Source organism: Hyperolius riggenbachi, chromosome 6 (genome assembly GCF_040937935.1).
Source record: "Hyperolius riggenbachi isolate aHypRig1 chromosome 6, aHypRig1.pri, whole genome shotgun sequence".
Classification (NCBI taxonomy): Eukaryota; Metazoa; Chordata; class Amphibia; order Anura; family Hyperoliidae; genus Hyperolius; species Hyperolius riggenbachi.
In genome coordinates, this window is record NC_090651.1 from 4,441,032 (window position 1) to 4,457,080 (window position 16,049).

At 49.6% G+C, this 16,049-nt stretch overlaps 1 protein-coding gene across 2 annotated transcripts in view; it reads left to right on the forward strand.

Moving 5' to 3' along the window:
* Positions 1-12,016, forward strand: part of LOC137520630 (mannan-binding lectin serine protease 2-like) — a 60,703-nt gene extending 48,687 nt beyond the window's left edge. The window contains exons 10-11 of one of the 2 annotated variants that reach the window (XM_068238768.1): positions 1,985-2,065; positions 10,954-12,016. In XM_068238768.1, coding sequence (XP_068094869.1) covers positions 1,985-2,065; positions 10,954-11,714 — 842 coding nt within the window. In that variant the 3' untranslated portion in view covers positions 11,715-12,016. The remainder of the gene's footprint in view (positions 1-1,984; positions 2,066-10,953) is intronic. The other variant, XM_068238769.1, reaches the window with a different exon arrangement.
* The last annotated feature ends 4,033 nt before the right edge of the window (positions 12,017-16,049 follow it).

Consider the following 16,049-nt stretch of genomic DNA (forward strand, 5'->3'; position numbering starts at 1 on the left):
CATAGACAAAGTAATTACTGAAAACAAATATCAACCCCAAAAAGCCTAATTGGTGGTGAAAAAACAAGGTATAGATCATTAGTAGTGATTAAGCTATTGGCAAATGAAAGGGATGATCACTGAAAGGTGAAAATCGCTCTTGTCCACTGGGACATCATTATGGACTGATTTTGTCCTAAAGGGTTAAGGTTTGATAAACGTCAGCTGAGGCAGATAAGGATTAAAAGCTGTGAAAGTGACCTGTGCAAAGTCAATGCAAATGGAGAAAACCAACACTGTGCAAAGAAAGCAATGAGAGTGCAGATTAATAGATCCACAACTGGAAACAGCAAGAGCTGAGCTGATTCAATGAACGCGCGTGTGCAAAACCGAGTGAGAGCATGACAAGGAGAGAGCGGTCACATCCCTTCCAGCCTCCTGTAGTTGTCCTGGTCCCTCGCCGGACTTCTACGCTGCTCCATTCAGCCGCTGACCCCCTCCCAAATCTGATAGACTCAGTCGCTGACGATTGCGCATGCACAGCCACGTGGCCTTGATCGTGCTCTCATGGCGGGGAGAGTTCTGCGCAGCTGCAATTTCTCTGATATGCACAAGTGCAAATCGCTTTCAGCCAGTGGAGAAGGTCCTACCTGGGCGAGAATCCTGGGACTCCAGTGCTGCAAGGCAACAGTGCTAACCACTGAGCCACTAATCATTATCCGCCAACCACATAGTCAATGTGGATATTTGTTTCCCTTGAATAAACACTTAATTCCTGGGCAGGAACTAAGTGTAGGCAGAAGGGTGGCTGGGGAAAGAAATTGTGGAAAGCCCCGTCTACACGGGGAGATGTGGAGGCGATGTGACTTATCAATCGAGCCGCTGATGCGGCTCGATTGATAAGATCTGACAGGTCGGATCTTGTCGCCGCCGATTCCCTGCTTGTTCCCCACGAAGGGACAATGGCAGGGAATCGAGCGGAAGATAAGCGGCGCGGGGACGAGCGGGTGTCGAATCCGGCGCACGCGTGGGCGAGTGGGGATGCGGCAGGGACGCGGAGGAGGCGATCTATAGAAGTTATTATTACCAGCACAGGACCAACAGAGATAAAACTGTGGTTGTGGTTGGGCCACGCAGGGTCCCTTCTAGCCCAAGGGCCCCGATAGGGTCCCTACCTCTGCAATTCTCTATTGCTACGCCACTGAGCGTCCCCCCTTTATAGGTAGCAAGGCAGTGCCCCCCCCCCAGTTTAGGTAGCCAGAGTGCTCCCCCTCCCTCAGTATAAGTACCTTAAAGAGGAACTCCAGTGAAAATAATGTAATTAAAAAAAGTGCTTCATTTTTACAATAATTATGTATAAATGATTTAGTCAGTGTTTCCCCATTGTAAAATATTTTAATCCCCGATTTACATTCTGACATTTATCACATGGTGACATTTTTACTGCTGGCAAGTGATGTAGCTGCTGCTTTGGCAGTTGGAAACAGCTGTAAACCGCTATTTCCCACAATGCAACAAGGTTCACAGACAGGAAACTGCCAGGAGTACCACGGTCCTCAGAGTTTCTTGTGGGAGGGGTTTCACCACAATATCATCCATACAGCGCCCCCTGGGAGTTTCTCTTTAAGAGTGCCCTCCATTCAGTATACATCACCAGAGGCCCCCCTATACAGTGTGCAGCGGAGCCTGTAGATGACTCACCTCCCTGGGATCCGGCCGCATGCTGCAAGTCTTCTTCCTGTCCTGTGGGGGTTGCTGCATCTCTATGCTGAGACCGCCCTCTGTGATCATGTGACAGGATAGTGACAGGGGCGGGGAGGACACAGAGAGGCTGCTGCGGCTGGATTGCGAGGAGGTGAGAGCTCTGCGGCACTCTCTGCACACAGCCCTTCCTTATTGCAGCTACACTCCGGAATACCGCCCAGGGGGATCATGGGTCAAAGAGTAGAATTTGCTGAGTCATCATCTCCATAAAGTGTGTGATGAGCTGTAACTTCTCTCCCAGCAGGACAATATCAATGTGGAGCAGGAGGAGAGTGGGAGGAAACACACAGTAAGAAGACAACCCCTCCTCGATGTGTACCCGGTATGTCAAACTCACAGACCGACCCTGACATGGCTGTACTGTCCTAACCTAACCCAGTGCCCTACCCCTAACCTTCTGCTCAAACCCTAACCTAACCCACTGCCCTAATCCTAACCTAACTCACTGACCTACTGCTCAAGCCCTAACCTAACCCACTGCCCTACCCCTAACCTACTGCTCTACCCCTAACCCACTGCCCTAATCCTAACCTAACCCAGTGCCCTACCCCTAACCTTCTGCTGAAACCCTAACCCACTGCCCTACCCATAACCCACTGCCCTAACCCTAACCTAACCTTCTGCCCTACCCCTAACCTTCTGCTCAAACCCTAACCCACTGCCCTAATCCTAACATAACCCAATGCCCTACCCCTAACCCACTGCTCAAACCCTAACCTAACCCAATGCCCTACCCCTAACCTTCTGCCTAAACCCTAACCCACTGCCCTACCCCTAACCCACTGCCCTAATCCTAACCTAACCCACTGCCCTAATCCTAACCTAACCCAATGCCCTACCCCTAACCTTCTGCTCAAACCCTCTGACTGCCCTACCCCTAACCCACTGCCCTAATCCTAACCTAACCCACTGCCCTACCCCTAACCCACTGCCCTAATCCTAACCTAACCCACTGCCCTTCCCCTAACTAGTGTTGGGCGAACACCTGGATGTTCGGGTTCGCGAACGTTCGCCGAACATGGCCGCGATGTTCGGGTGTTCGCGCCGAACTCCGAACATAATGGAAGTCAATGGGGACCCGAACTTTCGTGCTTTGTAAAGCTTCCTTACATGCTACATACCCCAAATTTGCAGGGTATGTGCACCTTGGGAATGGGTACAAGAGGAAAAAAAATATTTGAAAAAGAGCTTATAGTTTTTGAGAAAATTAATTGTAAAGTTTCAAAGGAAAAAATGTCTTTTAAATGCGGAAAATTCTTTGCACAGGTAACATGCTTTTTGTCGCCATGCAGTCATAAATGTAATACAGATAAGAGGTTCCAGGAAAAGGGACCGGTAACGCTAACCCAGCAGCAGCACACGTGATGGAACAGGAGGAGGGCGGCGCAGGAGGAGAAGGCCACGCTTTGAGACACAACAACCCAGGCCTTGCATGAGGACAAGAAGCGTGCGGATAGTAGTGTTGGGCGAACAGTGTTCGCCACTGTTCGGGTTCTGCAGAACATCACCCTGTGGTGTTCGGCCAAACTGTTCGGGTTCGCCCGAACTGCTGAATGCCCGGCCGAACAGGGCCCTGTTCGGCCGAATACGGCCCCCCTATGGGGTCGCAGGCATAAGGGGGGAGCATGCCCCGATCGCGGGGGGGGGGTCGGAAATTCCCCCCACCCCCTCCGCTAGCGCTCCCCCCTCTGCCCGCTTCCCCATACAAAAGTTTGACGAAAGTAAAATAGTACCGGTGGTGGTGGCTGGCTGCTGCAGTGGCTGGCTGGCACTATGAAGTGACTGAGGAGGAGGAGTCGGAGTAGGACGCGTTGAGGGAGGCCGGGCAGCGGGCGGTTCAGCGGTAGTACCCTTGTGGTACTTCCGCCCTTTCTCTGACCTCACGTCCTCTGCATGATGACGCATACGAGGGTACGCGTGACGCGTACCCTCGTATGCAGAGGACGTGAGGTCAGAGAAAGGGCGGAAGTACCACAAGGGTACTACCGCTGAACCGCCCGCTGCCCGGCCTCCCTCAACGCGTCCTACTCCGACTCCTCCTCCTCAGTCACTTCATAGTGCCAGCCAGCCACTGCAGCAGCCAGCCACCACCACCGATACTATTTTACTTTCGTCAAACTATTGTATGGGGAAGCGGGCAGAGGGGGGAGCGCTAGCGGAGGGGGTGGGGGGAATTTCCGACCCCCCCCCCCCCCGCGATCGGGGCATGCTCCCCCCTTATGCCTGCGACCCCATAGGGCCCCCAAAAGCGGGATGTTCGGGGAGTTCGGGGTTCGGCCCGAACATGCCGAACATCGCGGCCATGTTCGGCGAACGTTCCCGAACATCCAGGTGTTCGCCCAACACTAGCGGATAGCAATGCATTTTGTCGCCATGCAGTCATAAATGTAATACAGATAAGAGGTTCCGTAAAAAGGGACCGGCAACGCTAACCCAGCAGCACACGTGATGGAACAGGAGGAGGCGCAGGAGGAGAAGGCCACGCTTTCAGGCGCAACCCAGGCCTTGCATGAGGACAAGAAGCGTGCGGATAGCAATGCATTTTGTCGCCATGCAGTCATAAATGTAATACAGATGAGAGGTTCAATAAACAGGGACCGGAAACGCTAACCCATCACAGATGTTCATTGTTCATGTTACTTGGTTGGGGTCCGGGAGTGTTGCGTAGTCGTTTCCAATCCAGGATTGATTCATTTTAATTTGAGTCAGACGGTCTGCATTTTCTGTGGAGAGGCGGATACGCCGATCTGTGACGATGCCTCCGGCAGCACTGAAACAGCGTTCCGACATAACGCTGGCTGCCGGGCAAGCCAGCACCTCTATTGCGTACATTGCCAGTTCGTGCCAGGTGTCTAGCTTCGATACCCAATAGTTGAAGGGTGCAGATGGATTGTTCAACACAGCTACGCCATCTGACATGTAGTCCTTGACCATCTTCTCCAGGCGATCGGTGTTGGAGGTGGATCTGCACGCTTGCTGTTCTGTGGGCTGCTGCATGGGTGTCAGAAAATTTTCCCACTCCAAGGACACTGCCGATACCATTCCCTTTTGGGCACTAGCTGCGGCTTGTGTTGTTTGCTGCCCTCCTGGTCGTCCTGGGTTTGCGGAAGTCAGTCTTTCGGCGTACAACTGGCTAGAGGAGGGGGAGGATGTCAATCTCCTCTCTAAAGTCTCCACAAGGGCCTGCTGGTATTCTTCCATTTTGACCTGTCTGACTCTTTCTTCAAGCAGTTTTGTAACATTGTGTTTGTACCGTGGATCCAGAAGGGTATAAACCCAGTAATTGGTGTTGTCCAGAATGCGCACAATGCGTGGGTCGCGTTCAATGCAGTCTAGCATGAATTGAGCCATGTGTGCCAGAGTCCTGCCAGAATCCTCATCATCCTCTTGTGAGCGTTGTGATAGTTGTGATGCATCATAGTCGTCACCTTCTTCCTGGTCTGCTTCTGCTGACCATTCGCGCTGAATTGTGGAAGTCCAACGTGCACCGCTCTGGCCCTCGTCAGTGGTGGCATGAAATTCCTGCTCCAACTCCAGCTGTTCCTCCTCCTCTTCTTCGTCATAGCTGCTGGGGCCAGCGTTTCCTGAGGCAGATGGCCTGATGTTGGTATCATCACGCTGATCGTTTTCTCCTTCAGATTCCCCCAGTTGCATCATGACAGCTGTTTCCTTGATTTTCAACATTGACTTCTTTAGTAAACACAGCAGTGGTATGGTAATGCTGACTGAAGAGTTGTCACTGCTCACAAGCAACGTGGATTGCTCAAAATTTTGGAGGACTTGGCAGAGGTCCAACATGTTGGCCCAATCGGATCCACAGAAGCTTGGCAGCTGTCCGGATGCGCCTCGGTACTGCGCCGTCATGTACTGGACCACTGCACTTTTCTGCTCGCAAAAGCGGGCTAGCATGTGCAGCGTAGAATTCCAGCGCGTAGGGACATCACACAGCAAGCGATGGTGGGGGAGATTGAAGCGCTCCTGCATCTTGGCGAGTGCCCCCGAAGCAGTACTGGAATTTCTACAATGTTTGGCCACTCGTCGCACCTTCAACAGAAGATCGGCCACGCCTGGGTATGTCCTCAGAAACCGCTGAACTACTAGGTTCATCACGTGCGCCAGGCAAAGGATGTGTGTCAGCTTAGCCAACCTTAAAGCGTGAATGAGATTACTCCCATTATCACACACAACCATGCCCGGTTTCAGGTCCAGCGGTGCCAGCCACAAATCCGTCTGTTCCTTTATTCCCCTCCAAATTTCCTCCCCTGTGTGCTGCCTATCCCCAAGGCAGATCAGCTTCAGCAACGCTTGCTGACGCATGCCAACAGCTGTGCTGCACTGCTTCCACGATCCTACTGCTGCTGGGTTAGCGTTTCCGGATGAGGTACAGCTTTGAGATGCGTTGGAGGAGAAGGAGTCAGAGAGGTAGGTGCTGCTGTTGTTATCCAGTGGGAGGGACGGCGGTGCAGCTGTTTGCGGCGTGGGCAACACCCGCGCCGTAGCAGGTGAGGAATCGCTGCCAGGCTCCACAAGGTTCACCCAGTGCGCGGTAAGGGAGATGTATCGACCCTGGCCGAACGCACTCGTCCAAGTGTCAGTGGTGAGGTGAACCTTGCAGGCAACGGCATTCTTCAAGCTTCGGGTTATTTTGCTGACCACGTGCTCATGCAACTCAGGCACTGCAGAGCGCGCAAAGTGGTAACGGCTGGAAACCACGTAACGTGGGATGGCCACTGACATCATGCCCTTGAAGCTGTTTGTCTCCACCACTCGATATGGCAGCATTTCGCAGGCCAGAAGCTTGGCTATGCTGGCTGTTAGTGCCACAGCCCGGGGGTCATTTGTTGGCAATTTCCTCTTGCGCTCAAACATCTTCAAGACAGACAACTGAACCGTAGGGCTGCACACTGAAGGGCTGTTGGTTGTTGTGTTTGATGAAGACTGGGAGACCTCAAGAGCACTATTCCGGAAAGTGACAGTGTCAGCGTCGTCTGATGTTTGTGAATGTTGTTGTGAAACACGCAATGGCTGGGCTACTGCTGCTGCTGAGGAGGGTCTGGTGGTGAGTCTGGTGAACCCAAGGGAGGCAGTGTTGCTGGTGGTACCCTGTCCTGACGCGTTTGCCCACAGAGTGGGATGTTTGGATAGCATGTGGCGGGTCATGCTGGTGGTGGAGAGGTTGTTAATATTTTTCCCCTGCTCAGGCGGGTCTTGCACACCTTGCAAATCACCATGGTACCATCCTCACTGCAGTCTTCAAAGAAAGGCCAGACTTTGGAGCACCTGCCTTTCTGTTTGCGCCTCTTTTGCGTCTCACTTGAACTTCCACGCTTGTGGTGCCTGAAATTTCGCGCCGCCTACCTTGTGGCACAAGGTGAACTCGTGCAGCAGTGGGTTCTTCAACAGACTCATCTGTGCTGCTACGACGGCGATGTTCTCCTTCACATACAAAATCTGGGTCTCTGTCAACATTGTAAAAACCCTCCTCTTCCATCTCCTCAAACTCGTCATATGTGATTGTGGGCCGCCGCCGTGGAGTAGAGCTCCCCAGAACAACCTCTGCACAGCTCACTCCAACGTCGTCTTCCAGATCTTCTCGGCCGACCTCCTGCAATTGAAACCCCTCCTGCAACTTGCTCTGGGATTTGGGTTTCAAAGTCTTCGGACTCGCCTTGCATTTCAGTGCGCGGTGCATTTCCAGTTGTGTGCGTGGTGTCGCTGCCGGTTGTGTCAGCTTTGTGCCCGCTGGCTCCTTGTAACTGGCTGAGGACTCGGACCTCGTGCGTGATGTGCTGGTGCTGCTTAACCCACTGCTGGACGCTTGAGAGGTCATCCAATTAATTATCTGGTCCTGTTCTTTTGGATTTGTGAGGGTTGATTTCCTGGACAACATGGGCGGTATTGAGTGGGTTTTCTTCGGTGCTCCACTGTGGCCTGTACGTGAACCGTCAGGGGAAACATCTCTTCCCTTGCCCCTCCCTCTTTCACAGGATTTCTTCTTCATTTCACTTATCCTTAAAGTACACGCTGACTGGCAGCAGTACAGTGGCAGTACAGAAATGCTATACAGTGGCAGGTGAGCGGTGTACTACTATTCCCAGCAGCGACACAGAGCACAATGCTATACATTGGTGGGTGAGCGGTGTACTACTATTCCCAGCAGCGACACAGAGCACAATGCTATACAGTGGTGGGTGAGCGCTGTACTACTGTTCCCAGCAGCGACACAGAGCACAATGCTATACAGTGGTGGGTGAGCGGTGTACTACTATTCCCAGCAGCGACACAGAGCACAATGCTATACAGTGGTGGGTGAGCGGTGTACTACTACTCCCAGCAGCGACACAGAGCACAATGCTATACAGTGGTGGGTGAGTGCTGTACTACTGTTCCCAGCAGCGACACAGAGCACAATGCTATACAGTGGTGGGTGAGCGGTGTACTACTATTCCCAGCAGCGACACAGAGCACAATGCTATACAGTGGTGGGTGAGCGGTGTACTACTATTCCCAGCAGCGACACAGAGCACAATGCTATACAGTGGTGGGTGAGCGGTGTACTACTACTCCCAGCAGCGACACAGAGCACAATGCTATACAGTGGTGGGTGAGTGCTGTACTACTGTTCCCAGCAGCGACACAGAGCACAATGCTATACAGTGGTGGGTGAGCGGTGTACTACTATTCCCAGCAGCGACACAGAGCACAATGCTATACAGTGGTGGGTGAGCGGTGTACTACTACTCCCAGCAGCGACACAGAGCACAATGCTATACAGTGGTGGGTGAGCGGTGTACTACTGTTCCCAGCAGCGACACAGAGCACAATGCTATACAGTGGTGGGTGAGCGGTGTACTACTATTCCCAGCAGCGACACAGAGCACAATGCTATACAGTGGTCGGGTATTTATTTACCTGAACCAAGTGACCCGTTCGGCCAATCAGAGCGCGTTCGGGTCCGAACCACGTGACCCGTTCGGCCAATCACAGCGCTAGCCGAACGTTCGGCCAAATGGCCGAACGGTTTGGCCGAACACCATCAGGTGTTCGGTCGAACTCGAACATCACCCGAACAGGGTGATGTTCTGCAGAACCCGAACAGTGGCGAACACTGTTCGCCCAACACTACCCCTAACCTTCTGCTCAAACCCTAACCCACTGCTCAAACCCTAACCTAACCCAATGCCCTACCCCTAACCTTCTGCTCAAACCCTAACCCACTGCCCTACCCCTAACCCACTGCTCAAACCCTAACCTAACCCAATGCCCTACCCCTAACCGACTGCTCAAACCCTAACCTAACCCACTGACCTACTCCTCAAACCCTAATCTAACCCACTGCTATATCCCTAACTCCCTAACCTACTGCTCAAACCCTAAAGTAACCCACTACCCTAATCCTAACCTACTGCCCTACCCCTAACCTAACCCACTGCCCTACCCCTATTCCTAACCCACTGCCCTACCCCTAACCTACTGCTCAAACCCTAACCTAACCCAGTGACCTACCCCTAACCTAACCCACTGCCCTACCCCTAATCTGCTGCCCTAATCCTAACCTACTGCTCAAACCCTAATCCTAACCTAGTGCCCTACCCCTAACCTTCTGCTCAAACCCTAACCTAACCCACTGACCTACTGCTTAAACCCTAACCTAACCCACTGCCCTAATCCTAACCTAACCCACTGACCTACTGCTCAAGCCCTAACCTAACCCACTGCCCTACCCCTAACCTACTGCTCAAACCCTAACCTAACCCACTGATCAAACCCTAATGTAACCCACTGCTATATCCCTAACCTACTGCTCAAACCCTAACCTAACCTACTGCTCAAACCCTAACCTAACCCGCTGCCCTAACCCTAACCTTACACACTGCCCTAATCCTAACCTAACCCACCGCCCTACTGCTCAAGCCCTAACCTAATCCACTGCTATATCCCTAACCTACTGCTCAAACCCTAACCTAACCCACTACCCTAATCCTAACCTACTGCTCTACCCCTAACCTACTGCCCTAACCCACTGCCCTACTGCTCAAGCCCTAACCTAACCCACTGCCCTACCCCTAACCTTCTGCTCACACCCTAACCTATTCAGCTGCCCTAATCCTAACCTAACCCACTGCTATATCCCTAACCCACTACCCCTAACCTAATCCACTTCCCTACCTCTAATCTAACCCACTGCCCTAACCTACTACTCTACCCCTAAACTACTTCCCTAAACCTAACCGACTGCCCTAACCATAACCTACTGCCTTAACCCTAACCTAACCTACTGCCTTAACGCTAACCTAACCTACTGCTCTACCCCTAACCTACTGCCCTAACCGAACCCACTGCCCTAACTTGAACCTACCTCCCTACCCTACTACTCTACCCCTAACCTAACCCATTGCCCTAACCTACTACCCTACCCCTAACCTAAAGCCCCAATCCTAACCTAACCCACTGCCCTCACCTACTACCTTACCTTACTCCACTACCCTACCCCTAACCTACTGCTCAAACACTAACCTAACCCGCTGCCCTAACCATAACCCACTGCTTTCTTTCTAACCTAACCCACTGCTATATCCCTAACCCACTACCCCTAACCTTTTCCACTTCCCTACCCCTAACTTAACCCACTGCCCTATCCTACTACCCTACCCTACTGCCCTAACCTTAACCTGCTGCCCTAATCCTAACCTAACCCACTACCATACCCGTAACCTACTGCCTTAACTTTAACCTTACCTACTGCTCTAACTCTAACCTACTGCACTAACCTAACCCACTGCCCTACCCCTAACCTACAGCCCTAACCTAACCCACTGCCCTAACCCAAACCTACTTCCCTAACCTACTACTCTACTCCTAACCTACTACCTTGCAATAATCCTAACCCACTGCCCTAACCTACTACTCTACCCCAACCTACTCCACTGCCATAACCTACTACATTACCCCTAACCTACCCGACTGCCCTACCGCTAACCCTCTGCTTTAACCTACTACCTTACCCCTAACCTACTTTCCTAACCCAATCCACTGCCCTAACCCCTGCCCTAATCCTAAATGACTGCCCTAACTAACATAACCCACTGCTGTAGCCTACTATCCTACCCCTAACCTAACCCACTCTCCTAACCCTAACCCAGTGCCCTAAGTATGATGGTGGAATACTGTGCACAATGTCACAGTCTTTCCTTGTATCTCTCCCCTCAGATTGTGGGAGGAGGGTCTCTCAGCTGTCGCGTATTTTTGGGGGACATGAAGCAACACTGGGACAGTTCCCATGGCAAGTATATATATTAGTAAATGGATATCAAGGAGGAGGTGCCCTGCTCAACGATTACTGGATCATAACCGCTGCTCACAATGTGCACAAAGTCAAGACAAAGGATCTCCAAATCAAAATGGGAATCGTGAATGTGAGCGAGAGCGACACCAACGCTTATGAGCCTGTGCCCAAATCGATCTATACTCACCCCAGCTACAACGCCACTACGTTTGACAATGACATTGCACTCATTAAACTCAAGCACAAAGTGCCGATTAATGCAAACATGCTCGGAATCTGTCTCCCAACCAAAGATGAACGGTTTCAGATCAGCCACAATGCGGACAGACACAATACTGGCCAGGTATCTGGTTGGGGCTTAACAGAAAAGCAGACACTTGTGAGACAACTGCGCTTTGTGTCAGTATCGGTGGTCAGCCATGATCAATGTGTAACGCTGTACAAAGAGAAGCAGCGATTAGTCACCGAGAACATGATCTGCGCCGGTCACCCCGAGGGGAAAAACGATTCGTGCACTGGTGACAGCGGAGGTGCGCTGGCCTTCTACGACTGGCCCAGCAACAACTGGTTCATTGGTGGCATCGTGTCCTGGGGGCTGGACTGTGGCATCAAGGGTCAGTATGGAGTGTATACAAAAGTAAGCAACTACCTTGACTGGATACAAAGCATTTTTCGAAAAAAATAAACATTTCAAAACTAAAATAAATAAGGCACAAATTGTTTCACCCTGAACATTGGGACAATGGGGGGGGGGGGGGTTATTCAACATCCACAGTGACAAACTTCTTACAGCTCGATCACCGGTCAGAGCAGACGGACTTTCTTGCAACCACCTGAGTATGGGGGAATCAGATATGTTTACTCTTCTGAGCTTCTCTCTGCCCTCCCCCTGAGCTGCCTTATTGCTATTATGGTAATACTTTTACGGTAATACTTTTACTTTATAGCCTCTTGATGAAAAAAATAAACATAACCTCATTGTTTCAATTTTGTTAATAAATGGTTGTATTTATTTTCTATACCAAATGAAATAAAGCCACTATGACATAGCTTATCTCTAGATTTTAGACCAAAACCTTAACCGTATCCTTATTCATGTTGTCAGTGGCAGGCTTGGATGGCCATTGGCCAATAAGGTTGAGCTTCCTCATCAGTATTCGGTTTGTTCAAAAAGGTAGATACCATCGCCACATGGATTTAAAATTGCTGAGCGTTGGTAATGATGGAATGCCCTGTATGGTGCATATCTTCAACATGGAAAACACATTAGTATATTAGTGAAAGAAGACTTGTGAGTCAGAGGCACCATAAGCTGAGAAGTTGGATTTAATGTTTGAGATACCATAAGCTGAGGAAACAGAGTTGATGTTGGGGGAACTAAAAGCTGAGGAGTCAGAATTGATATTGGAGGAACTATAAGCGGAGGAGTCAGAATTGATGTTGGAGGAACTATAAACTGAGAAGTCAGAGTTGATGTTGAGGGAACTATAACTGAGTCGTCGGAGTTGATGTTGGAGGAACTACAGTACAAGCTGAGGAGTTAGAGGAATTATAAGCTGAGGAGTCGGAGTTGATGTTGAAAGAACTATAAACTGAGGCGTTGGAGTTACTATAAGCCGAGGAGTCAGATCTGAAGTTGGAGGTTCCATGAGCTGAGGAGAAGGAGCAGATGTTGAAGGTACCATACAGGTGAAACTTGAAAAATTAGAACATCGTCTAAAAGTTCATTTATTTCAGTAGTTCAACTTAAAGAATACCCGAAGTGACATGTGACATGATGAGATAGACATGTGTATGTACGGTGCCAAGCACACTACAATATGCTAAGTTCCTTCTTTTTTCTTTCTCTGTCTGAAAGAGTTAAATATCAGGTATGTAAGTGGCTGACTCAGTCAGGACACTTTGGTATCCTTTAAAAGGTGAAACTAATATAGGAAATACTCACTACATGCAAAGCAAGATATTTTAAGCCTTTGTTATAATTTTGGGCAAAGTTATATTAGTACACCCAACACGCGCTAGCTGAAATTACCAATAGTTTTATTCAAATTGCACAAATTGAAAAAAATTGCATATACACCGTTTTTGTTGGTACTCAATTCCTCCTACATTCATACCACATTCAAACATACACCCTAGAAGGGCCCTTCTAAAAATGGAATTAAAACATAGAGCATAAAAAATATATAAAAATATAGAGAAATATATATAGGACCAGGTGATCCAATAAATTGAATGTGAGTGATTGGAGGTATAGGATCCTGTTAAAACCTCATTGCAAATAGTCCCATATAGAAACTCACATTAGGCGATTTCTGCCTTACTGAACTTTCAAGACAACGTTCCGCAAGTTTCAAGAGAGAGAGCCCAATCCTATGCCAAGGATAGGTTTTACTCACAGTCCGCTGCAGCTGCCTCCGTGTAGACTTTTGATGTTCCTACCGGTAATCCACCACAACAGCAAGACCTTGTGTTGCCAACCGCTCACTTGATCAACTTACGCTGGCTCCCCAGTACGGCGCGTGTCACTTCCGCACACACGTTACAGTGACTCACTAGCCGCACTTCCGCTCAGCCTGCTCAGTTCCGGATTGGTTTAGTATAGGTGACGTCACCACTTCAAAGGACCTCTGGATCTTTGCTTACAGGTGCCCGCTAGGCGCCTTTACGGTACACCTTTCGTCCACGGTCCCCACCATGTGCCGATACTCAATTAAAGAAGAGAAACCTCAACGCGTTTCTGCCATTAAACGATGGCCTTCTTCAGGAGGATTTTTGTTGCTGATCTTTGAAGTGGTGACGTCACCTATACTAAACCAATCCGGAACTGAGCAGGCTGAGCGGAAGTGCGGCTAGTGAGTCACTGTAACGTGTGTGCGGAAGTGACACGCGCCGTACTGGGGAGCCAGCGTAAGTTGATCAAGTGAGCGGTTGGCAACACAAGGTCTTGCTGTTGTGGTGGATTACCGGTAGGAACATCAAAAGTCTACACGGAGGCAGCTGCAGCGGACTGTGAGTAAAACCTATCCTTGGCATAGGATTGGGCTCTCTCTCTTGAAACTTGCGGAACGTTGTCTTGAAAGTTCAGTAAGGCAGAAATCGCCTAATGTGAGTTTCTATATGGGACTATTTGCAATGAGGTTTTAACAGGATCCTATACCTCCAATCACTCACATTCAATTTATTGGATCACCTGGTCCTATATATATTTCTCTATATTTTTATATATTTTTTATGCTCTATGTTTTAATTCCATTTTTAGAAGGGCCCTTCTAGGGTGTATGTTTGAATGTGGTATGAATGTAGGAGGAATTGAGTACCAACAAAAACGGTGTATATGCAATTTTTTTCAATTTGTGCAATTTGAATAAAACTATTGGTAATTTCAGCTAGCGCGTGTTGGGTGTACTAATATAACTTTGCCCAAAATTTTTTGAGTGTTTAAGGGACAGCTCAACCCCACACGCTGCTTGATAGGCAAGGGATCAGACCTAGCGCCTGGTGACGAAAATAATTTGTTATAATTTTGATTGATGATTATGGCTTGCAACTTATGAAAATCCCAAAATCAAAATCTCAGCCCTCAAAGTGATGAGGAGACACGAATCAGCTAATTCATCCAAAACACCTGCAAAGGGTTCCTATTTGTTTCACCTTTTAAGTTGGATTACTAAAGTTTAAGTTTCACCTGTAAATTGAGGAGATGGAAGTTGATGTTGGAGGTACCATAGGCTGAGGAGTTAGGATTGATTTTCGGAGGTACCATAGGCTGAGGAGTTAGAATTGATTTTCAGAGGTACCATAGGCTGAGTTAGAATTGATTTTTGGAGGTACCATAGGTTGAGGAGTTAGGATTGATTTTCGGAGGTACCATAGGCTGAGGAGTTAGGATTGATTTTCGGAGGTACCATAGGCTGAGGAGTTAGGATTGATTTTCGGAGGTACCATAGGCTGAGGAGTTAGAATTGATTTTCAGAGGTACCATAGGCTGAGGAGTTAGAATTGATTTTCAGAGGTACCATAGGCTGAGTTAGAATTAATTTTTGGAGGTACCATAGGTTGAGGAGTTAGGATTGATTTTCGGAGGTACCATAGGCTGAGGAGTTAGGATTGATTTTCGGAGGTACCATAGGCTGAGGAGTTAGGATTGATTTTCGGAGGTACCATAGGCTGAGGAGTTAGGATTGATTTTCAGAGGTACCGTAGGCTGAGGAGTAAAGGTGGCCATACATCTCTCAATGTCCCCAGCTGTCTGTAGCCTTCTCTGGCCACCAGGATCCCCATATACTCGCTCTTCTTCCAGGGACCCGACAGCCAATCAGTGCGGCGGAACAGTGTAATGTCATAGGGCAGGACAACATTTTAAAGTGGCCTGAAGAGTCACAGGCCAGAAAGAAAACAGATATGCAGCCTGTAAGTATCCCTGCATTTGTGATGCTGTGCAGCATGGACAGCCATTGGGACAGGGAGGCCTGGGCCAGACGTGTGTGTGTGTGTGTGCGCACACACACACACGAGTCTTCCTGGTCACCTCCTCTCACTTCTGCTTACAAGACTTCTCATTCCTCTCCCATCCTCTAGTACACTCCCTTAACACATCCGCCACTCACCTTTTTAGGCACAATCTGAAAACTCATCTTCCAGCAAGCAACCTCTCCTACCTAGCACACTTTGGCCACCACCTCAGTGTTTGCTTTTACCTACTTTCCTATCCTTAAAGAGAACCAGAGGTGGGTTTTAATAATCCTATTACCAGAGGCTGGGTCTGCATAGAATGCTCAGCCTCTGTTGCTATACTGTCTCCCCCCAGGCCCCCCATGCGCTCTGCTGTCCCCCATAAATCAAACCACCGTGCTAGCACCATGCAGTGTCACTAGCAGGCTGTTAACATCCACATTGTCACTCTCCACTGCTCCCCGTCTGCATCCCTTCCCTCCAATCCGCAGGGAGGGGAGGGGCAATATAGAGGAGGCTGGGGAGCGTGACGGTGTGGATGTAAACAGCCTGCTAGCGACACACT